The sequence below is a fragment of the Salmo trutta genome, chromosome 30, assembly GCF_901001165.1.
Source record: "Salmo trutta chromosome 30, fSalTru1.1, whole genome shotgun sequence".
NCBI lineage: Eukaryota > Metazoa > Chordata > Actinopteri > Salmoniformes > Salmonidae > Salmo > Salmo trutta.
The window spans coordinates 45,040,040-45,063,376 of NC_042986.1; the positions used below are offsets into that span (position 1 = coordinate 45,040,040).

Sequence of the window (23,337 nt, forward strand, 5' to 3'; positions counted from 1 at the left end):
CTGGTCATTTACGAACATTTTAACATCTTGACCATGTTCTGTTATAATATCCACCCGGCACAGCCAGAAGAGGACTGGCCACCCCTCATAGCCTGGTTCCTCTCTAGGTTTCTTCCTAGGTTTTTGGCCTTTCTCAGGAGTTTTTCCTAGGGAGTTTTTCCCAGCCACCGTGCTTCTTTCACATGCATTGCTTGCTGTTTGGGGTTTTAGGCTGGGTTTCTGTACAGCACTTTGAGATTTCAGCTGATGTACGAAGGGCTATATAAATAAATTTGATTTTGATTTGATTTGATTTGAAATATTGAAGTCACCAAAAATTTGACTACAAAGTCCAATAGGAATTCAGGGAACTCGTGAGGAACTCTGTAGTTTGTGTGTGGTCTCTGTAGTACGTGGTCTCTAGTGTGTGATTTCTGTAGTTAATGTGTGATCTACACTACTGTTCAAAAGTTTTATAACACCTACTCTTTCAAGGGTTTTTCTTACATGTTTTACATTGTAGAATAATAGTGAAGACATTAAAACTAAGAAACAACACACATGGATCTCCGGAGTCGGTGAGTGCGAGCGATCAAAGGAAAAAGAAGAACCACGTTGAGCTTGACAGAGATACTTCAAGACAATCTTTATTGTGGATCAAAATACTGTCTTACAACACTTTAAATCTTTTTAACAGACAAGGTTATTTTGTTCTGGAATACTGCGTAACAAAGCTAAAGAGCAGGGGGGGTTAGAACATTTAGCAGGAACACAAAGCAACATTTGTTCTTTATTTATTTTGCTCATCACTCCAAGTAGTCATCTCTCCATCCAACACTTTATCATCTAGTCATATTCACTGCTAGTAATATTACAGTGACAGTTTTTGTTCAATACTAGTATCAGGACATCGCTTCCACACTACAGTTATTCATACTACTAGTGACATGGACATAACACTGTAGTTATTAATACTTTGATGCTGGTCAATATGCTGTAAGATGCAGTTCTACCTGGGTCAGTCGTTGCAGTGGTTCTAGTTACCTTTAAAACAAGTGCAGTAGCAGTGTGAGAAGTTATTGGGGCTGGCTACTCTGTTATTAACATGTCAAACCCTGTACTAACAGTTATTAACCTATATGCCCTTTCAATTATTGTTATGGTTAAGACGCGCTAACACCAGGCCACAATAGCAGCAGCTTAACTGACTTTGTGTCCCTCTTTCCCTTAAACGTTTTAGAATTAGCATTATGAACACACTGGACTAGCATTAGGCTATTCTCATAATAATATACTATGCTCCGCTAGGCTAACCCCTATACCAATACACTATACTACCATACGCTAGGCTAGGCTAACCCCTATACCAATACACTATGCTACCATAGGCTAGGCTAACCCCTATACCAATACACTATGCTACCATACGCTAGGCTAGGCTAACACTAGCCCACAGCTAAACACTGCGTGGGGAAAGGAAGGTACATGTTGCTAAGCTATTTTACAGTAATAAAAAGGTGCATGTTTCCCCTCTCTATGACTACAAATGATTATGATAGGTGAGGGGAGGGGGGAGACGGGATGATTATGATGGGGGAGGGGAGATGATTATGATGGGGAGGGAGAGCGGATGATAGTGGAGGAGAGGAATGAAGAGAGGAATATTCAGTGTTTATGCATTATTGTTTGGGTATTGGTGAATGAGTTTAGAAAGTTGTAATCTCTGATTACTATGAAGACAAAAGGGCTAGTTTGGAGGGTTCTGATTTGTCATTGGTCTAGACAGTGATGTGGTAGAATCTGATTGGTCTAGACAGTGATGTGGTAGAATCTGATTGGTCTAGACAGTGATGTGGTAGGGGCTCCCAGGGATGTGCTGTTCTCCCCACTTCACTACCAGGATGTACTCTCCCTTCTCCTTGAGCTGGTAGCTGATGTTATAGACACGGTTCCCAAGGTGCTTCACCAGAACCTCCTCACAGGGAACCCTGGGCCCGTCCACACCCACCAAGAGCATGTTACGACCTGGAGGGAGGACAGGACAGTGTTAATACACACACACATACTGACCCTAACCCTGGGCCCGTCCACACCCACCAACAGCGTGTTATGACCTGGAGGGAGGACAGTGTTCACACACACACACACACACACACACACACACACACTAACCTGAGAGAGAGAGGGTCAGATGATACCACCACCACCACCACCACCCCCCCCCCCCCCCAGAGACTAAACACACACCTGCTTTGCTGCAGTCGACGCTGAAGTTGTTCTTCTGGCCGATGAAGCCCTTTGATAGGCCGAGACCCTTGGCTGTCACACAGCTAGCGTCCGATTGGCTGGGAGCTCCCTGGTGGGAAGAGCTAACCTGGCGAGTCACCGGGTCGACCATGACACTGGACGTCTCGTGGTTACTATGGCTACTGACCAGCTTGGAGCCTGGAGGAGAGAGAGACAGACAGAGGTTAGAGTGTAGAGTGAGGCTTAGTTTGATGTTCTTGTCCCCTGACATCAACATTGTTCATACAACGTGTACAGCATGTCGTACGTGTCCAGGTCCCCTCACCGGTGATCTTGGCCTTGAAAGGGGATCCTACGATGTGGTAAGGTCCTCCGTATCTGATGGAGATTAAGTAGTTTCCTGGAGCCATGGGGGTATAGGTCACCTTGTAACCCTCCGGACACTCAACACAGTCCATCTTCACTTTGGAGGGGCCGTCGATGGTCACCGCCAGGGCCCCGGGACCCGCCTTACTGGTGTTAACCACGAACTCACAGGCTGTACCTGCAGAGGGAGTTACATATGACTACAGATGAGATCTCACACCTCAACACATTAGACTCCGGTGTTCAATAATTTGAGTTTTGCTTTAGTATGCCTGGAGTGCCAGACAGGCAGGGTTTGTCATTTTGAGACTTATTATATTGGCTTATTGAGCTAGTTAAGCTCAAAACAGGCACAGATAAATGATTTGAAACCCAGGTTTGTAACACGCTCCTCCTCCTCCTCGTCAATCGTACCAGTGGATCCTCCCTCTAGTCCAGCTCCGTATGCGGTCACCATGCCTGGGTCTCCAGCCTGTCCCGTCTCCCCCACCCTGATCTTGAAGGGACTGCCAGGGATGTGACTGCCATTGAACTTCACATCGATCAGATACAGACCGTTCTCTCTGGGAATGAACCGGACAGCATACTTATCTAGAGAGAGAGAGATTTTACTGTGTAGTAGTAGTAGGTAGTAGGTAGTAGGTAGTAGTATTGTGTAGTTGTATTATTGTTATGTCGCAGGGTATAGTATCGCAGTATCGTGTAAATTGTGAACCGGACAGCATACTTATCTAGAGAGGGAGATTTTACTGTTTAGTAGTAGTATTGTGTAGTTGTAGTAGGTAGTAGTAGTAGTGTGTAGTTGTATTATTGTTATGTCGCAGGGTATAGTATCGCAGTATCGTGTAAATTGTGAACCGGACAGCATACTTATCTAGAGAGGGAGATTTTACTGTTTAGTAGTAGTATTGTGTAGTTGTAGTAGTAGTATTGTGTAGTAGTAGTAGTATTGTGTAGTAGTAGTAGTAGTAGTATTGTGTAGTTGTAGTATTGTGTAGTAGTAGTTGTAGTAGTAGTATTGTGTAGTAGTAGTATTGTGTAGTTGTAGTAGTAGGTAGTAGTATTGTGTAGTAGTAGGTAGTAGTATTGTGTAGTAGTATTGTGTAGTAGTATTATTGTGTAGTAGTAGTAGTAGTATTGTGTAGTAGTATTATTGTGTAGTAGTAGTATTAGTATTGTGTAGTAGTAGTAGTATTGTTATGTCACAGGGTATAGTATCGCAGCATCGTGTAAATTGTGCAGTAGTGTGTAGTATTGTTTCATGTAGTAATGTGTAGCATTAGTGTGTAGCGTATTAGTATTGTGCAAGTAAAAATCTGTCGTTCTGCCCCTGAGCAGGGCAGTTCAGGGTGAAGACGTGGATTAAGGCAGTTCAGGGCCCGGGGAACAGTGGGTGAAGACATGGATGTCATTATGGCAGCTCCCCCACCTCTCTGATTCAGAGGGGTTGGGTTAAATGACTCCTGTACCTCTCCGAGTCAGAGGGGTTGGGTTAAATGAGGAAGACACATTTCAGTTGTACAACTGACTAGGTATCCCCCTGTCCCTATTGAATAGTAATAGTATTGTGTAGTAGTAGTATTGTGTAGTAGTAGTAGCAGTAGTATTAGTTACCTTGGTCTAGCTCAGTAACACAGCAGCCCTCCAGGGCTCCAGATGGGCTGTGGACTTTAGCGTCAATCTGTCCCTTCGCTCCATTCAGGCTCACAGCAAAGGATGCTGGGTGATTGACCTTCAACCCGGACTCCTGCTCAGATATATAACTCACAACTCAACACAACAGCTACGCACGTCAATCTGTCAACACTAACACACGCTCAACATAATAATAATAATAATAATAATAATAATGCAACACACTCAAACTTACCTGCAGGCAGCTAACAGGGGTAAAGAGGAGAGTCAGAGGTGAAGGAGTGAGAGAGAAAGAGAGAGAGAAAGAGAGAGAGAGAGGTGAAGAACAGGTGAGAGAGAGAGTCAGAGAGGTGAAGAACAGGACAGAAGAGAGAGTGAGAGAAGACAGAAACTGGCCCATTGCATCCTCTTTAACCCTTTAGTGCCTGGTGGATGATGGGAAGGAAGGAGGAGGAAGGGGACTGTTGGGAGCCTTTAGAACGAGGCACGAGAAACACACATTCCTTTAGTTTCCCACAAACCCTTGCACTTCCCAACAACGCAGCAGCAGCTGATCTCTAACCCTCTGAGTGACTGACTAATGACGGTCCTATTGTTCTTCAAAACAAAAAACCTACTCTGCACCATCCCGTAAATGCTAGCTACACCCACCCCCCTCCCCCCCACAGGCTGCTGCTGCTGCATTGTGGGTAGTGTAGTCCTGGGTGTGTGTGTGTGTGTGTCTCCGAGCCTCACCTGAAGACTGGCAACAGTGAGTCGCCTGGCGTCGTCAGAGGGCGACGCCACAGGAACCACGAAGGGACTGTCAGGGATGTGCTCCTCGTTGAAACGGATCGACACCTCATAGTCTCCTGCAACACACGCGTAACAGGCGTCACTGTGACGGACTAACTGTGAAGCTTCCTTACCGGTACTCGACGGTGGATCCTCGGCCTCAAACACAGGTGACCGTCCGCTTGACAACATCTTAGCAAATTAAGCTACAGAAAACGTACCAATTCAATAGCGCGAGTGGAGACATTTCAAACTGAGAAGAGAGCTTATGAAGTGAACTTCATTACACACACACACACACAGAGTTAGAATCGCACACAAACGGCTTCTTAATCAGAATGCTATTGTTGGTGAAAAATGCTTATACTGAGGACGATTATCACCAGGCTCTTGGTGGTTAGACAGCTGTTGCCGTTCTCAACACACCTGACTCCTGGACCATGTAGGAAACTCCACTGGATCCATCCTTGCGGTCCTCGAAGGTGATCTCTGCTTTACTGGGCCCTTCCACCGCGATGCTGAGACCCCCTGCACCAGCCTCCCGCGTCCAGATACTGAACTCAGCTACACACACACACACACACACAATGTCAATGTGTGATCCTAACAGTATAGTAACCCCAACACACACACGTACGTACGTACGTACGTACCTGGTACTCCAGCCTCTGCCCTCTCTAGCCCGGGCCCCCCAGCACGGACCTTGTGAGCCCCTCCTTCTCCCAGGGGCCCCACAGTGAACTGGAAGGGGCTACCGGGCACGTGCACGCCCGCGTACTTCACACACACTGTGTGCACGCCGGTCTCCGTGGGAACAAAGCGGATGCAGTAAGTGTTGTTCTCTCCCTCCATGATGTCAGCCTCCTGGACCTGACCAGACGGACTGGTCACCTGGGCCACCATGTCTGCTATGCTGATCTCTGTTAACACACACACACACACACACACACACACACACAGGGTTAACAGTCTCCTGGACCTGACCAGACGGACTGGCCACCATGTCTACTGATCTGATCAGCACCCCCATCGAGGTAGGAGAGAGGGTACCTGGGGTCCCCCCATCGAGGTAGGAGAGAGGGTACCTGGGGTCCCCATAGAGGTAGGAGAGAGGGTACCTGGGGTCCCCATAGAGGTAGGAGAGAGGGTACCTGGGGTCCCCATAGAGGTAGGAGAGGGTACCTGGTACCCCCATAGCGGTAGGAGAGGGTACCTGGGATCTTGAGGCTGAGGTCACACTGGCTGCCCACGTTAGCGACAGACGCTGCTCTCTTCTTCCTGGTGATGCTCTCCTTCATCCTCCCTTCTCCTGTCACCTTCACCGTGAATGCACTCCCTACACAAACACACACATTTTACAAACAATATTTATTATTATTATTATTATTATTATTATTATTATTATTATTATTATTATTATTATTAATCGAGGACTTCAGAAAACAAGTGAAGTACCTGGTACGTGTTGGTCGGCGAACTTGATGTTGATGATGTAGTTTCCTGGTTCAGTAGGGCAGTAGGTGACCTTACAGGTGCCGTCCTCCTGGTCCTCAGTGTTAATGTCCACCTTACTGGGGCCCTCGATGGACAGACTCAGACCCCCGTAGCCTACACACAGACACACAGTGTTAATGTTCACCTTACTTGGGCCCTCGATGGACAGACTCAGACCCCCATAGCCTGCAGCAAATCACAAACTTCATTTAAAATGCTTCCCAAAAATCACAACGTACTTAGAGTACTTTGCTTTTTATATCCAAATCTTTATTTATGATGTAAAAGGCATTTTATAGAATGTTTCAGACACTGTTTGCGATTTCACCTGCGCCCCTAGACAGAGCGAGCCTGCGCCTAAAGACCTGCGCCCCTAGACAGAGCGCCTAAAGACCTGCGCCCCTAGACAGAGCGCCTAAAGACCTGCGCCCCTAGACAGAGCGCCTAAAGACCTGCGCCCCTAGACAGAGCGCCTAAAGACCTGCGCCCCTAGACAGAGCGCCTAAAGACCTGCGTCCCTAGACAGAGAGCCTAAAGACCTGCGTCCCTAGACAGAGAGCCTAAAGACCTGCGTCCCTAGACAGAGAGCCTAAAGACCTGCGTCCCTAGACAGAGAGCCTAAAGACCTGCGTCCCTAGACAGAGAGCCTAAAGACCTGCGTCCCTAGACAGAGAGCCTAAAGACCTGCGTCCCTAGACAGAGCTTGTGTTTCTAAAAGAATAAGTATTTTTGGAGCCTTTCTTCATGTTTTTCAGAGCTCCCATAATGCACAACAAGGAAAAAAAGTCAAATCGTCAAAAAAAAGAAAAGAAAAAAAAGAAAGTGTCTGGACCCCTCTGTAACATGCCATTTACATCAAGGACATTTGGTTGTAAAAAAGCTAAGTTCTCCTTTAAGTTAAAATATTTTTTTTAAATAAAAAGACAAATATCACCTGATCCTCCACAGACCCTCACTGACCTGCTTCCCCTGATCCTCCACAGACCCTCACTGACCCGCTTCCCCTGATCCTCCACAGATCCTCACTGACCTGCTTCCCCTGATCCTCCACAGACCCTCACTGACCCGCTTCCCCTGATCCTCCACAGACCCTCACTGACCCGCTTCACCTGATCCTCCAGACCCTCACTGACCCGCTTCCCCTGATCCTCCAGACCCTCACTGACCCGCTTCCCCTGATCCTCCACTGACCCTCACTGACCCGCTTCACCTGATCCTCCACAGACCCTCACTGACCCGCTTCCCCTGATCCTCCACAGACCCTCACTGACCCGCTTCCCCTGATCCTCCAGACCCTCACTGACCCGCTTCCCCTGATCCTCCACAGACCCTCACTGACCCGCTTCACCTGATCCTCCAGACCCTCACTGACCCGCTTCCCCTGATCCTCCAGACCCTCACTGACCCGCTTCCCCTGATCCTCCACTGACCCTCACTGACCCGCTTCACCTGATCCTCCACAGACCCTCACTGACCCGCTTCCCCTGATCCTCCACAGACCCTCACTGACCCGCTTCCCCTGATCCTCCAGACCCTCACTGACCTGCTTCCCCTGATCCTCCAGACCCTCACTGACCTGCTTCCCCTGATCCTCCACGGACCCGCTTCCCCTGATCTTCACAGACCCTCACTGACCTGCTTCCCCTGATCCTCCACAGACCCTCACTGACCTGCTTCCCCTGATCCTCCAGACCTGCTTCCCCTGATCCTCCAGACCTGCTTCCCCTGATCCTCCACAGACCCTCACTGACCTGCTTCACCTGATCCTCCAGACCTGCTTCCCCTGATCCTCCACAGACCCTCACTGACCTGCTTCCCCTGATCCTCCACAGACCCTCACTGACCTGCTTCCCTTGATCCTCCACAGACCCTCACTGACCTGCTTCGCCTGATCCTCCAGACCTGCTTCCCTTGATCCTCCACAGACCCTCACTGACCTGCTTCCCCTGATCCTCCAGACCCTCACTGACCTGCTTCCCCTGATCCTCCACAGACCCTCACTGACCTGCTTCCCCTGATCCTCCAGACCCTCACTGACCTGCTTCCCCTGATCCTCCAGACCCTCACTGACCTGCTTCCCCTGATCCTCCAGACCCTCACTGACCTGCTTCCCCTGATCCTCCACAGACCCGCTTCCCCTGATCCTCCACAGACCCTCACTGACCTGCTTCCCCTGATCCTCCACAGACCCTCACTGACCTGCTTCCCCTGATCCTCCAGACCTGCTTCCCCTGATCCTCCAGACCTGCTTCCCCTGATCCTCCACAGACCCTCACTGACCTGCTTCGCCTGATCCTCCAGACCTGCTTCCCCTGATCCTCCACAGACCCTCACTGACCTGCTTCCCCTGATCCTCCAGACCCTCACTGACCTGCTTCCCCTGATCCTCCACAGACCCTCACTGACCTGCTTCCCCTGATCCTCCAGACCCTCACTGACCTGCTTCACCTGATCCTCCACAGACCCTCACTGACCTGCTTCCCCTGATCCTCCAGACCTGCTTCCCCTGATCCTCCAGACCTGCTTCCCCTGATCCTCCACAGACCCTCACTGACCTGCTTCACCTGATCCTCCAGACCTGCTTCCCCTGATCCTCCACAGACCCTCACTGACCTGCTTCCCCTGATCCTCCACAGACCCTCACTGACCTGCTTCCCTTGATCCTCCACAGACCCTCACTGACCTGCTTCGCCTGATCCTCCAGACCTGCTTCCCTTGATCCTCCACAGACCCTCACTGACCTGCTTCCCCTGATCCTCCAGACCCTCACTGACCTGCTTCCCCTGATCCTCCACAGACCCTCACTGACCTGCTTCCCCTGATCCTCCAGACCCTCACTGACCTGCTTCCCCTGATCCTCCAGACCCTCACTGACCTGCTTCCCCTGATCCTCCAGACCCTCACTGACCTGCTTCCCCTGATCCTCCACAGACCCGCTTCCCCTGATCCTCCACAGACCCTCACTGACCTGCTTCCCCTGATCCTCCACAGACCCTCACTGACCTGCTTCCCCTGATCCTCCAGACCTGCTTCCCCTGATCCTCCAGACCTGCTTCCCCTGATCCTCCACAGACCCTCACTGACCTGCTTCGCCTGATCCTCCAGACCTGCTTCCCCTGATCCTCCACAGACCCTCACTGACCTGCTTCCCCTGATCCTCCAGACCCTCACTGACCTGCTTCCCCTGATCCTCCACAGACCCTCACTGACCTGCTTCCCCTGATCCTCCAGACCCTCACTGACCTGCTTCACCTGATCCTCCTGACCTGCTTCCCCTGATCCTCCACAGACCCTCACTGACCTGCTTCCCCTGATCCTCCAGACCTGCTTCCCCTGATCCTCCAGACCTGCTTCCCCTGATCCTCCAGACCTGCTTCCCCTGATCCTCCAGACCTGCTTCCCCTGATCCTCCACAGACCCTCACTGACCTGCTTCACCTGATCCTCCAGACCTGCTTCCCCTGATCCTCCACAGACCCTCACTGACCTGCTTCCCCTGATCCTCCACAGACCCTCACTGACCTGCTTCCCCTGATCCTCCACAGACCCTCACTGACCTGCTTCGCCTGATCCTCCAGACCTGCTTCCCCTGATCCTCCACAGACCCTCACTGACCTGCTTCACCTGATCCTCCAGACCTGCTTCCCCTGATCCTCCACAGACCCTCACTGACTTGCTTCGCCTGATCCTCCACAGACCCTCACTGACCTGCTTCACCTGATCCTACACAGACCCTCACTGACCTGCTTCCCCTGATCCTACACAGACCCTCACTGACCTGCTTCGCGTGTGTCGATGATGAACTCAGCAGGTTCAAAGGTTTTGGCTTCGCTGAGGCCCTGGCCTGTCACTCGCACCCGGCTGGCGTCGCCAATCTCTGATTGGCTGATCATCACGGCGATGGGGCTGCTGGGAATATGGCGTCCATTCTTCTTGATGTTCACCAGGTGCTCCCCGATCTCCTTGGGAACAAACGAGATGCCTGACGGACAATGACGGGTTAGAGGAGCTTCTGAGAATCACAATCTGTCTGTAGACTACAGTAACGTTGGTATTGTTCTACTCTCACGGCTGAGGCAACTCCATACATTTAGAAATTTGTCAAATGTAAAATGATAGTTGATAGTCCGTTTCTGCTCAACACTGACCGACGTGTCCGTTACGAAGCATCTTGAGGTGGCAGGGTTCCTCTCGCCCGGAGGGAGTGGTCAGAGAGGCTGTCAGCTGACTCAGGTCCAGCTCTCCGATGTCCAATGGGATGTCAGCAGCAGAGCCCACCTTCAGATGGGACATCCTCATAGAGTCATCACCTAGGAGACAGAGAGAGGGCAGGGACGCCCATTGTTTACATTAACATGTGTATGCGGGCTGAGAAGGTGCTATTGGGGATGCGTGTGATGTGCATTACCTGTGATGCGGGCTGAGAAGGGGCTGTGTGTGATGCGCATTACCTGTGATGCAGGCTGCTGGGGATGTGTGGTGTGCATTACCTGTGATGCGGGGTGTGCATTACCTGTGATGCGGGGTGTGCATTACCTGTGATGCGGGCTGAGAAGGGGCTGCTGGGGATGTGTGGTGTGCATTACCTGTGATGCGGGCTGAGCATTACCTGTGATGCGGGCTGAGAAGGGGCTGCTGGGGATGTGTGGTGTGCATTACCTGTGATGCGGGGTGTGCATTACCTGTGATGCGGGCTGAGAAGGGGCTGCCGGGGATGTGCTTGTCATTGTATTTGACCAGGATGCTGTAGTCTCCAGGTAGAACAGGCAGGTAGGACACAGAACATGTTCCATCCTGGTTATCCACACAGCTGATGTCAGCTTTAGAAGGACCCTCGATGGCCAGAGACAGACCACCTACACAGGAGAGAGGTTAGAAAATACATCGTCCTAATATGTACCCAGTTTGCCCTCAGAACAGCCTCAATTCAACAGGGACTCTACAAGGTGTTGAAAAAGTGTCCCACAGGTGTTCTGGCCCATTTTGACTCCAATACTTCCCACAGTTGTATCAAGTTGGCTGGTGGACCATTCTTGATACACACAGGAAACCGTTGAGCTTGAAAAATCCAGCAGCGTTGCAGTTCTTGACAAACTCAAACCGGTGCGCCTGGCACCTACTACCATACCCCAGTTGAAAGGTACTTAAATATTTTGTCTTGTCTATTCACCCTCAATGGCACATGTACACATGTCTCAAAAAAAATAGTTTATATAAGGAAATCAGTCAATTCATTAGACCCTAATCTATGGATTTCACATGACTGGGAATACAGATATACATCTGTTGGTCACAGATACCTTAAAAAAAAAAAGTAGGGATGCGGATCAGAGAACCAGTCAGTATCTGGTCTGACCACCATTTGCCTCATGCAGCGCGACACATCTCCTTCACATAGAGTTGATCAGGATGTTGACTGTGGCCTGTGGAATGTTGTCCGACTCCTCTTCAATGGCTGTCAAAAGTTTCTGGATATCAGCAGGAACTGGAACACGCTGTCGTGGACATGGATCCAGAGCATCCCAAACATGCTCAACAGTTAACATGTCTGGTGAGTCTGCAGGCCACGAAACAACTGGGACATTTTCAGCTTCCAGGAATTGTGTACAGATCCTTGCGACATGGGGCCCTGCATTATCATGCTGAAACGTGAGGTGATGAGGCGGATGAATGGCACGACAATGGACCTCAGGATCTCATGATATCTCTGTGCATTTAAATTGCCATTGATAAAATGCAATTATGTTCCTTGTCCGTAGCTTATGCCTGTCCATACCATAACCCCACCACGGGGCACTCTGTTCACATTAGCAAACCACTCGCCATACACATGGTCTGCGGTTGTGAGGCCGTTTGGACGTACTGCCAAATTCTCTAAAATGATGTTGGAGGTGGCTTATGGTAGAGATATGAACATTCAATTCTCTGGCAACAGCTATGGTTGACATTCCTGCAGTCAGCATGTCAATTCTACGCTCCCTCAACTTGAGACATCTGTGGCATTGTGTTTTGTGACAAAAATGCACATTAGAGTGGCCTTTTATAGTCACCAGCACAAGGTGCACTTGTGTAACGATCCTGCTGTTTATTCAGCTTCTTGATATGCCACACCTGTCAGGTGGATGGATTATCTTGGCAAAGGAGGAACGCTCACTAACAGGGATGTAAACACATCTGAGAGAAACTAGGTTTTTGTGCATCTGGAACATTTCTGGGATCTTTTATTTCAGCTCATGAAACCAACACTTTACATGTTGTTGTTTATATTGTTGTTCAGTGTCGATCATTATGATTGATTTATAATTTAAACTACTAATTGTCCTACCCTCTCCTGCGTCCTTGGTGTTGACGGTGAACACAGCAGGTTTGTTGACGGTCCCGTGGATCAGGCCCGGTCCGTACGCACTGACGTTCCCGCTGTTCACATAGTCCACATAGAACTGGAGGGGACTACCTGTTACAGAGAGGAGAGAGGAGAGGGAGAGGAGAGAGAGGGGGGAGAGAGGAGAGATGCAGGGATGAGAGCGAGAGAAAAAGTTCAGCTCTACACATGAGTCAGCACATCCAGAAGTCACCTATACTATGAATAATCACAGAGAGGTTCTTGGCCAGTCAACAGACCTAAATATTCTGAAATAGCTTAACCTTGTCCAGAAATATATAGACTTAAAAGTGGTTTGATTGAGAGTGTGGTATAATTGACTGAAACATATTTAGGTTAATCTTTCTAAATGAAGATGCATGTGACTGTTTATCAGAGTCAGCTTGTTGAGAGTTAGAGGTCGTCCGTACCAGGGATGTAGTGTGTGTTGTTAACGTTAGTGTGTTGTTAGTGTGTGTATAGTGTGTATTGTTAGTGTGTGTGTGTGTATTGTTAGTGTGTGTGTGTGTATTGTTAGTGTGTGTGTGTGTATTGTTAGTGTGTGTGTGTGTGTATTGTTAGTGTGTGTGTGTGTGTATTGTTAGTGTGTGTGTGTGTGTATTGTTAGTGTGTGTGTGTTGTTAGTGTGTGTGTGTTGTTAGTGTGTGTGTGTTGTTAGTGTGTGTGTGTTGTTAGTGTGTGTGTGTTGTTAGTGTGTGTGTGTTGTTAGTGTGTGTGTTGTTCGTACCAGGGATGTAGTGTGTGTTAGTGTGTATTGTTAGTGTGTGTATAGTGTGTATTGTTAGTGTGTATTGTTAGTGTGTATAGTGTGTGTGTGTATAGTGTGTGTGTGTATAGTGTGTGTAGTGTGTGTAGTGTGTGTAGTGTGTGTAGTGTGTGTAGTGTGTGTAGTGTGTGTAGTGTGTGTAGTGTGTATAGTTTGTGTGTGTGTAGTCGGTACCAGGGATGTAGTGTGTGTTGTTAGTGTGTATAGTGTGTGTTGTTAGTGTGTAGTGTGTTGTTAGTGTGTATAGTGTGTGTTGTCCGTACCAGGGATGTGTATCCCGTCGTATTTAATGTCCATCTCGTGAAGACCGGCCTCAGTCGGAGCGTATTTAACCGTTACCGTCCCGTCCTTATTGTCTGTGATGTCCGGCTTGGCTGTTTTACCGGACGGCATGCGCACGTCGCCTAAGGGAGGAAAACGGTAGTTCAAAAGGATAGGTACCTCAGGCTTTCAGGATGTGAGGTCATGAGCCTGCGTTCGGTAAGTTCATTAGTGGAATTTCATCTAACGGTTAAGGAGGATGATGATGATGATTTCCTGCGCGGCAACAGTACAGTGTGTATACCTGTGATCTCTCCTTTTTGGATGGTGAAGGGGATAACCAGGTCAAACGGCCGGAGTCCCGCCACGTCCAAACCATTCATTCCCATTGGCCGGTCTGTTGCCTAGGAGACAGAGGTCAAAGAATCTGAGGTGAGGAGGGGGAGGGACTACGGTATGGGTGTAGGAAGGGGGAGGACTGAGGGACGGTGTTGGGCGAGGGACAGTATTGGGCGAGGGACAGTATTGGGCGAGGGACAGTATTGGGCGAGGGACAGTATTGGGCGAGGGACAGTATTGGGCGAGGGACAGTATTGGGCGAGGGACAGTGGTTCAGGATGTTGAGGGGTGAGTTATAGGAGGGGGGGCGATAAGACCAAACACAGCAGAATAGAACGTAGCTGAAATGAAAAGACGATAGGGACCAAAACAACAAAAACATGAAGTATGACATGATTACGATGACGACGATGATGATGATTATGTTGATGAAGATGAAACCACCGACACTGTGAGAGAAAGACATCATGACAGAAGCAGCAGCCAGACAGACAAGACGACGTAAAGAGACACGGGCGGCCATTTTGTCAAATGTGGAGCCACATTGATGATTCACAAAATGGCTGCTTTTTCCCCCTGTGTGGAGAGAGTGGAGTGGAGAGACCAGTACCCAGGGCTGTTGGCTGTAGTACTGTGGTAGCTGTTGTTGTTGGAGGAGCTGATCTGAAGGGGCTCCTTCCAATGCCTGGGGGGGTGGAATAAAAAATAAGTTATTTTGTCAAACTGTTCCACAACGTTCAGATAGACTCTAGACTGACGGAACTCTGTGTCTCCGGACTGTCCAATGAGAATCTGCTGTAGAAGGGAGGGAGGGGCCAAGAGGTCTCATTAACCAATCAAGACTGACACACCTGCAAAAACACACTCTTAACCGCGCGCATATATATATATATATATATATATATGTGTGTGTGTGTGTGACTGTACATACCGTGACCAGGAAGGGGCTGTTGGGGATGGGTTCCCCTCCAAAGCGAACGCAGATGCAGTAATCTCCAGGCTGGGGGGCAGTGTAGAAGATATCAAAGGTTCCATCCTCATTCTCCACCACGTCTACATCCAACTCCACCCCTTCTGGGGTACACACACTGCACGTCACCTGGACAGGAGAGGGGAAAGGGGGGTAGAGAGAGGGAAAGGAGCAGACAGAGGAGAGGGGGGGTAGAGGGAAAGGAGCAGACAGAGGAGAGGGGGGGTAGAGGGAAAGGAGCAGACAGAGGAGAGGGGGGTAGAGGGAGAGGAGCAGACGGGGGTAGAGGGAGAGGAGCAGACGGGGGTAGAGGGAGAGGAGCAGACAGAGGAGCAGACGGGGGTAGAGGGAGAGGAGCAGACAGAGGAGCAGACGGGGGTAGAGGGAGAGGAGCAGACGGGGGTAGAGGGAGAGGAGCAGACGGGGGTAGAGGGAGAGGAGCAGACGGGGGTAGAGGGAGAGGAGCAGACAGAGGAGCAGACGGGGGTAGAGGGAGAGGAGCAGACAGAGGAGCAGACGGGGGTAGAGGGAGAGGAGCAGACAGAGGAGCAGACGGGGGTAGAGGGAGAGGAGCAGACAGAGGAGCAGACGGGGGTAGAGGGAGAGGAGCAGACAGAGGAGCAGACGGGGGTAGAGGGAGAGGAGCAGACAGAGGAGCAGACGGGGGTAGAGGGAGAGGAGCAGACAGAGGAGCAGACGGGGGTAGAGGGAGAGGAGCAGACAGAGGAGAGGGGGGTAGAGGGAGAGGAGCAGACAGAGGAGAGGGGGGTAGAGGGAGAGGAGCAGACAGAGGAGAGGGGGGTAGAGGGAGAGGAGCAGACAGAGGAGAGGGGGGTAGAGGGAGAGGAGCAGACAGAGGAGAGGGGGGTAGAGGGAGAGGAGCAGACAGAGGAGAGGGGGGTAGAGGGAGAGGAGCAGACAGAGGAGAGGGGGGTAGAGGGAGAGGAGCAGACAGAGGAGAGGGGGGGTAGAGGGTGAGGAGCAGACAGAGGAGAGGGGGGTAGAGGGAGAGGAGCAGACAGAGGAGAGGTAGAGGGAGAGGAGCAGACAGAGGAGAGGGGGGTAGAGGGAGAGGAGCAGACAGAGGAGAGGGGGGTAGAGGGAGAGGAGCAGACAGAGGAGAGGGGGGTAGAGAGAGAGGAGCAGAGAGAGGGAGAGGGGGGTAGAGAGAGAGGAGCAGAGAGAGGAGAGGGGGGTAGAGAGAGGAGCAGACAGAGGAGAGGGGGGTAGAGAGGAGCAGACAGAGAGGAGCAGACAGAGGAGAGGGGGGGTAGAGAGAGAGGAGCAGACAGAGGAGAGAGGGGTAGAGAGAGAGGAGAGGGTAGAGAGTTACAGCCACACTAAGATGTGCTTCTGCCCACGTCTCCCGCCTACCGTCCAGATGAAGAAAGACTAATCAAACACCTCTCCATCGTTACCTTTCCTTTCCCAGCAGCCTTTGCATCCACGGTAATGACAGTCTGCTCTCCGATCTGGATGGTTGGTCCCACACCGGCTCCTGAGAGACAGACGAAGAGAAACGGTCACACAGGAAGTCTGACCCTCCCTCCCACAAGTCATCCATGCATCCTCTCCACAAGCCCTATTCTTTATAGAGTGCACTAGATAGGGAATAGGGTGTCATTTCAGACACATATGTTATACAGACAGTTATTACCATCAGCAGCATACAACATCCAGCCTCCATATCAACTCCATTACCCACAATGTCATTCACCATGCCAACTAGTACTACAGGTAAACTACGTTAGTTAGAGAGCGAGCTACAGACAAACAGAGAGAGAGAGAGAGAGAGAGACAGAGAGAGCTTGAGAGAGAGACAGAGTTGAGAGAGACCCCAGAGCAGCAACATAATTAGACCCAACCAAATCATGAGAAAAAAAAAAGATAATGACTTGAAACATTGGAAAGAATGAAAAAAATTAAATAAAATAGAATGCCATTTGTCCCACAGTGGCAATATACTGGGACTGACCCGAACTTAAGGAAAGCTTTGACTATGTACAGACTCAGTGAGCATAGCCTTGCTATTGAGAAAGGCCGCCGTAGGCAGACCTGGCAGGCTGTGCACACTGCCCACAACATGAGATGGAAACTGAGCTGCACTTCCTCACCTCCTGCCAAATGTATGACCAGAGACACATATTTCCCTCAGATTACACAGATTTGGAATTATTTTTCTAATTGTGATAAACTCCCATATCTATTGGGTGAAATACCACAGTGTCCATCACAGCAGCAAGATGTGTGACCTGTTGCCACAAAAAAGGTCAACCAGTGAAGAACAAACACCATTGTAAATAGGTTGTATTTATTAATTTTCCATTTTGTACTTGAACTATTTGCACATCGTTACAACACTGTATATAGACATAATATGACATTTGAAATGTCTTTATTCTTTTGGAACTTCTGTGAGTGTAATGTTTACTGTTCATTTTGTATTGTTTATTATCCATTTCACTTGCTTTGGCAATGTTAACATATCTTTCCCATGCCAATAAAGCCCCTTGAATTGAAATTGACAGACAGCGAGATAGCGCGAGAGAGAGGTCAGAGATAGAGGTGAGTCAGGAAAGGGAGCTAGTTGAACTGTAAAATGGGTATTGCCATCCTGCATGCAGACAGACCAAAGTAATGGATCAGAGACGGAACAAGACCAGACTAGTGGATCTAACATCCAAGTGTTCTTACCCAGGCCGTGGCCGCCGATTGACACTGAGAAGGAGAAGGGTGGAAGCAGGGGAGCGAAACAGTGACAAATACAATGAGAGTCAGGGTGAGAGGTAACAACTGGTGCTCCAAACGGAGGGATGAAAACAAATGTGATGAGGAGTGAAGCAGGGTGGAGGAGGATGTGTGGGGTGAAGGGACAGTTCAAACCATCACACAATACCGATCCAAAAACACTGTGTGTGTGTGTGTGTTACCTGTGACGGTACACTTGCTGGCATCTCCAGTAGGTAGAGCCCTGATGCGGTAGGGAGAATAAGGGATCTCGTCTCCTCCGTACTTTATAAGGATGGTGTAACGACCAGTCATGTCAGGTACATACGACACCAGGTAAGTCCCATCCTGGTTGTCACGGATACTGGCCTTCTTAGGCTTCCCTTCGGGGTCCTGGACACAGTCACCATGCAAACAGACCGTCAGATGAGTGAACCAATGGAAACAGTCATACTGGTGATGTCACCATGGAAATGAGACAGACCCACTAGTGACTAGCTGGCCCGTGACGCTGGTAATGCCACCTCCTAGACACATGCAGCCAGACAGGCCACAGACCAGCCAGACAGGCCACAGACCAGCCAGACACAGTGGGAGTAGACTGATTGGTCTGTTAACTGAACTCACAGTGATCTGCACAGCGAGCAGCCCCTCTCCTGCATCCTTGGCGTCGATGGTGAACTCGACAGGCAGAGAGGCGGGCACTCCGGTGGTGTTGAGACCAGGGCCGCTGGCGCGCACCTTGCTGGCATCATGGGTAGGCAACACTTTCACCTTGTAGGGACTGGAGAGTAGCAAAACTTTGTGAAGCTGAAGCCCCCCCCATTTTTCACAGAAATGTGTGTGTGTGTGTGTGTGTGTGTGTGTGTGTGTGTGTGTGTGAGACCTATGTCTATATGTGACTCGTTTCAGGAAACTAGGCGTATGTCACTACTTCACAGGAGCGGTGTTTGAAGATACATTTGTTAATCAAAATGGTTAGTTAAATGGTTCCAGTCTACCGTGAAGTGTTGATCCATGGATACGGGTAAGAGTCTAGCTACATTTTCAACATATGTTTCTAATTTTGTCAGAAAGTTGTTTTTATTTGCTATGTTAAAGCTTACTGTTAGTTAGCTAGCAAATGTATGATCTGTATAGTTATATTATTTGAATCAGGAATCCATTTCGCATTGCTAGTTATAGCCTGATGTTAGCTAGCTAGCTAACGTTGAATAGAGTGTTCGCTTTAGCTACCTGCAGACTCATACTACAGCTATGATGCTTGTCTTGGTAGTAGTTGGGATTATGCCGGTTCATTGTTTAGCTAGCTAGCTACATGTCTAAACAAAAAGACTCCACGTCGGCTGGATTATTACATGACATGACCCATCCACTTAGCTAGATGTGGCTGGGGGTGATTACAGCCATCTATAGTATTACATCAACATGTCTAGATAATAGAGACCCATCCACTTAGCTAGATGTGGCTGGGGGTTTTAGCATTTCTTTCACATGACCCATCATTTTAGACCAGTGTGTCGGGTTAAGAGTCATCTAGTAACTATAAATTATTTATATCTGGACACTTTCTTTTTTTGCTGTTGATATTGCTGCTATGCAAGTAACCACTTCACTGTACCGTTTACAGCTATATCCTGTGCATGTGACAAAAACTTTGCAGGAGTGTGTGCGCATTACCTGCGTGTGTGTGTGTGTGTTACCTGCGTGGGATCTCCTGGTCAGCATACAGTACGTTAATAGAGTAAGGTCCCTCTCTGGTCGGGGTGTAGTTCACGCTGTGAGTCTGGTCTCCATTATCCACTAACTCTACAGGCTCCACTACACCTACACACCACAGAGAAACCAGAGTTGGACACAGGAACCAAAAGTTCTAGAATCAAATAAAGGGCTGGCACACACACACACACCTTTGGGTCCTTGTACTCTGACTTGCAGAGGGGCAACTCCTGCTTTAGAGGCGTCCACGGTGAAGGCCTGTGGAATGTTGGCGCGCACGTTGGTTCCAAGCCCCACCCCCTGGCACTTCACCTTAGAACTGTCCACAGTGTCGCTGACAGGAACCTGGAATGGACTGCCTAAAGACAGAGCAAGAGATGGGGGACAGAGGGGGAAGAAAGAGAGGGGAGACCGGGAGAGAGAGGTCAAATGTGGGTTTAGTGGATGTTGTGTACAAGTTCTTTATTATCCCAGATTGAGAAGATCACTAGCGATCCTCACAGATTCCGGAAAAGAGGCCGCAGATCGGGGATCCTTCTGAGAATCCGGAGGCCAGCGAGTAAACTCCCAATGCCTTCCATTCTTCTTGCTAACTTGCAATCATTGGAAAATAAAATTGATGACCTACTATTAAGATTATCCTACCAACGGGACTTTAAAAAAATGTAACATCTTATGTTTCACCGAGACGTGGCTGAACGACGACACGGATAATATAGAGCTGGAGGGATTTTAGAGTACCTCATGATAAGCTGTAGACCACACTATTCATAGCCGTCAATTTACCACCACAAAGCAAAGCTGGCACTAAGACCACTCAAAACCAACTGTATAAGGCCATAAGCAAAGAAGAAATGCTCACCCAGAAGCAGCGCTGTGAGTGGCCGGGGACTTTAATTCAGGAAAACTTAAATGAGTTTTACCAGCATGTCACATGTGCAACGAGGGAAAAAAATAATCCGACCACCTTTACTCCACACAGAGATGCATACAAAGCTCTCCCCCCACCCCACATTTGGCAAATCTGACCATAATTCTATCCTCCTGATTCCTGCTTATGAATAAACACTAAAGCAGGAAGTACCAGTGACTCGGTCTATACGGAAGTGGTCAGATGACATGGATGCTACAGGACTGTTCTGCTGCACAGACTGGAATATGTTCTGGGATTCATCCAATGGCATTGAGGAACACACCACATCAGTCACTGGCTTCATCAATAAGTGCATCGATGACATCATCCCCACAGTGACTGTACGTACATACCCCAACCAGAAACCATGGATTACAGGCAACATCCGCATCGAACTAAAGGCTAGAGCTGCCGCTTCAAGGAGTGGGAGACTATTTCAGACACTAAGAAATCCCACTATGCCCTCAGACGAACCATCAAACAAGCAAAGCGTCACTACAGGATGAAGATCGAATCCTACTACACCGGCTCTGATGCTCGTCGGATGTGGCAGGGCTTGAAAACTATTACGGACTACAAAGGGAAACCCAGACGCGAGCTGACCAGTGACACGAGCCTACCAGATGAGCCAAATGCCTTTTATGCTCGCTTCGAGGCAAGCAACACTGAAGCATGCACAAGAGCACCAGCTGTTCTGGATGACTGTGATAACGCTCTAGGTAGCCGACGTGAACAAAACCTTTAAAACAGGTCAACATTCAAAGCCACTGGGCCAGACGGATTTCCAAGACGTGTACTGCTAGCATGCGCAGACCAACTGTCAAGTGTCTTCACTGACATTTTCAACCTCTCCCTGTCCGAGTCTGTAATACCTACATGTTTCAAGCAGACCACAATAGTCCCTGTGCCCAAGAACACTAAGGTAACCTGCCTAAATGAAGTGCTTTGAAAGGCTGGTCAAGTCTCACATCAACAGCATCCTCCTGGACACCCTAGACCCACTCCAACAGATCCACATATGATGTAATCTCAATCGCACTCCACACCTCCCTTTCTTACCTGTACAAAAGGAACACCTATGTGAGAATGCTGTTCATTGACTACAGCTCAGCGTTCAACACCATAGTGCCCATGAAGCTCATCATTAAGCTAATGACTCTGGGACTAAACACCTCCCTCTGCAACTGGATCCTGGACTTCCTGACGGGACACCCCCAGGTGGTAAGAAAATGCAACAACACGTCTGCCATGCTGATCCTCAACACAGGGGCTCCTCAGGGGTGTACTTAGTCCCCTCCTGTACTCCCTGTTCACCCACGACTGCATGGCCAAACACGACTCCAACACCATCATTAAGTTTGCTGACGACACAAAAGGCCTGATCACCAACAATGATGAGACAGCCAGGTCTCTGACCTCCTCCCTATAGGCTATGTGGTACCAGGACAACAACCTCTTGAGAGTTTAAATTTCCTTGGTGTCTACATCACCAACGAACTAACATGGTCCAAACACACCAAGACAGTCGTGAAGAGGGCACAACAAAACCTTTTCACCCTCAGGAGACTGAAAAGACTTGGCATGGGTCCCCAGATCCTCAAAAGGTTCTACAGCTGCACCATCGAGAGCATCCTGACCGGTTGCATCACTGCCTGGTATGGCAACTGCTCGGCATCTGACCGTAAGGCGCTACAGAGGGTAGCGTGTACGGCCCAGTACATCACTGGGGCCAAGCTTCCTGCCATTCAGAACCTATATAATAGGTGGTGTCAGAGGAAAGCCTAGTGAACTGTCAGAGACTCCAGTCACCGAAGTTAGACTTTTCTCTGCTACCACACGGCAAGCGGTACCGGAGCACCAAGTCTAGGACCAAGAGGCTCCTCAACAGCTTCTACCCCCAAGCCATTAGACTGCTGAACAGTTAATAAAAATCGGCAGACAATTTACATTGACCCCCCCACTCCCTTCTGTACAATGCTGCTACTCGCTGTTTGTTTGTTACCTATGCACAGTCACTTCGCCCCCACCTACATGTACAGATTACCTCAACTAGCCTGTACCCCCTGCACACTGACTTGGTACCGGTACCCCCTGTATATAGCCTCGTTATTGTGTTACTTTAGCCTACTTGATAAATACTTTCTTCTTCTTGAACTGCACTGTTGGTTAAGGGCTTGTAAGTAAGCATTTCACGGTAAAGTCTACACTTGTTGTATTCTGCGCATGTGACAAAGTTTGATTTGAGATTGGGAAGATAACTAGCTAGCTTCACAATTTAAAACGCACAATACAAAAGTACGTGTGTGTGTGTGTGTGTGTGTGTGTGTGTGTGTGTGTATTCCTACCAGCGATGGGCTGTCCTCCGTAGGTGATGTTGAGGTTATATGTTCCAGCCTCGTAGGGAACATACTCTACGCTGCAGCTGCCATCTTTGTTGTCGGTGCAGGACATCTTAGCCTCCGATGGGCCTTCTACAGCCAGACCCAGACCTCCTGTACCCGCACCACTACAGAGAGAGAGAGAGAAGCATACTAACCAGGGTTCCATTCACTTTTCATACGAGTAAAGTACATGTCAGATTAAATAAATAAATAAATAACGTCAACAGGTCTGATGGAAACAGCAAATTTGTCAGTAAACTTTCCTAAAATGTTCCCTAGAAAAATATGCTAGACAAGATGGAATCTTTTTGTGTTGGTAAAATGAGCGATGTGAGAAATGGAGGTGGAAACGCTTGTTGATATAATAACCATCATGCTGTGGGAT

At 49.2% G+C, this 23,337-nt stretch overlaps 1 protein-coding gene across 1 annotated transcript in view; it reads right to left on the reverse strand.

Moving 5' to 3' along the window:
- Positions 1-604: 604 nt before the first annotated feature.
- The window catches only part of flna (filamin A, alpha (actin binding protein 280)), an 82,390-nt gene continuing 59,657 nt past the window's right edge, over positions 605-23,337 (reverse strand). Inside the window, exons 25-49 of the mRNA XM_029724299.1 lie at positions 22,917-23,077; positions 19,850-20,017; positions 19,643-19,766; positions 18,567-18,723; positions 18,143-18,332; positions 17,907-17,930; positions 16,631-16,710; positions 15,174-15,341; positions 14,853-14,927; positions 14,208-14,307; positions 13,906-14,046; positions 12,820-12,948; positions 11,177-11,350; positions 10,643-10,804; positions 10,273-10,476; positions 6,457-6,609; positions 6,215-6,337; positions 5,655-5,921; positions 5,428-5,565; positions 4,963-5,078; positions 4,207-4,339; positions 3,007-3,183; positions 2,552-2,770; positions 2,227-2,424; positions 605-2,004 (exon numbers count right to left, since the gene is read on the reverse strand). Of these exons, the coding sequence (XP_029580159.1) occupies positions 1,820-2,004; positions 2,227-2,424; positions 2,552-2,770; positions 3,007-3,183; positions 4,207-4,339; positions 4,963-5,078; positions 5,428-5,565; positions 5,655-5,921; positions 6,215-6,337; positions 6,457-6,609; positions 10,273-10,476; positions 10,643-10,804; positions 11,177-11,350; positions 12,820-12,948; positions 13,906-14,046; positions 14,208-14,307; positions 14,853-14,927; positions 15,174-15,341; positions 16,631-16,710; positions 17,907-17,930; positions 18,143-18,332; positions 18,567-18,723; positions 19,643-19,766; positions 19,850-20,017; positions 22,917-23,077 (3,766 nt within the window). The 3' untranslated portion in view covers positions 605-1,819. The remainder of the gene's footprint in view (positions 2,005-2,226; positions 2,425-2,551; positions 2,771-3,006; positions 3,184-4,206; positions 4,340-4,962; positions 5,079-5,427; positions 5,566-5,654; positions 5,922-6,214; positions 6,338-6,456; positions 6,610-10,272; positions 10,477-10,642; positions 10,805-11,176; positions 11,351-12,819; positions 12,949-13,905; positions 14,047-14,207; positions 14,308-14,852; positions 14,928-15,173; positions 15,342-16,630; positions 16,711-17,906; positions 17,931-18,142; positions 18,333-18,566; positions 18,724-19,642; positions 19,767-19,849; positions 20,018-22,916; positions 23,078-23,337) is intronic.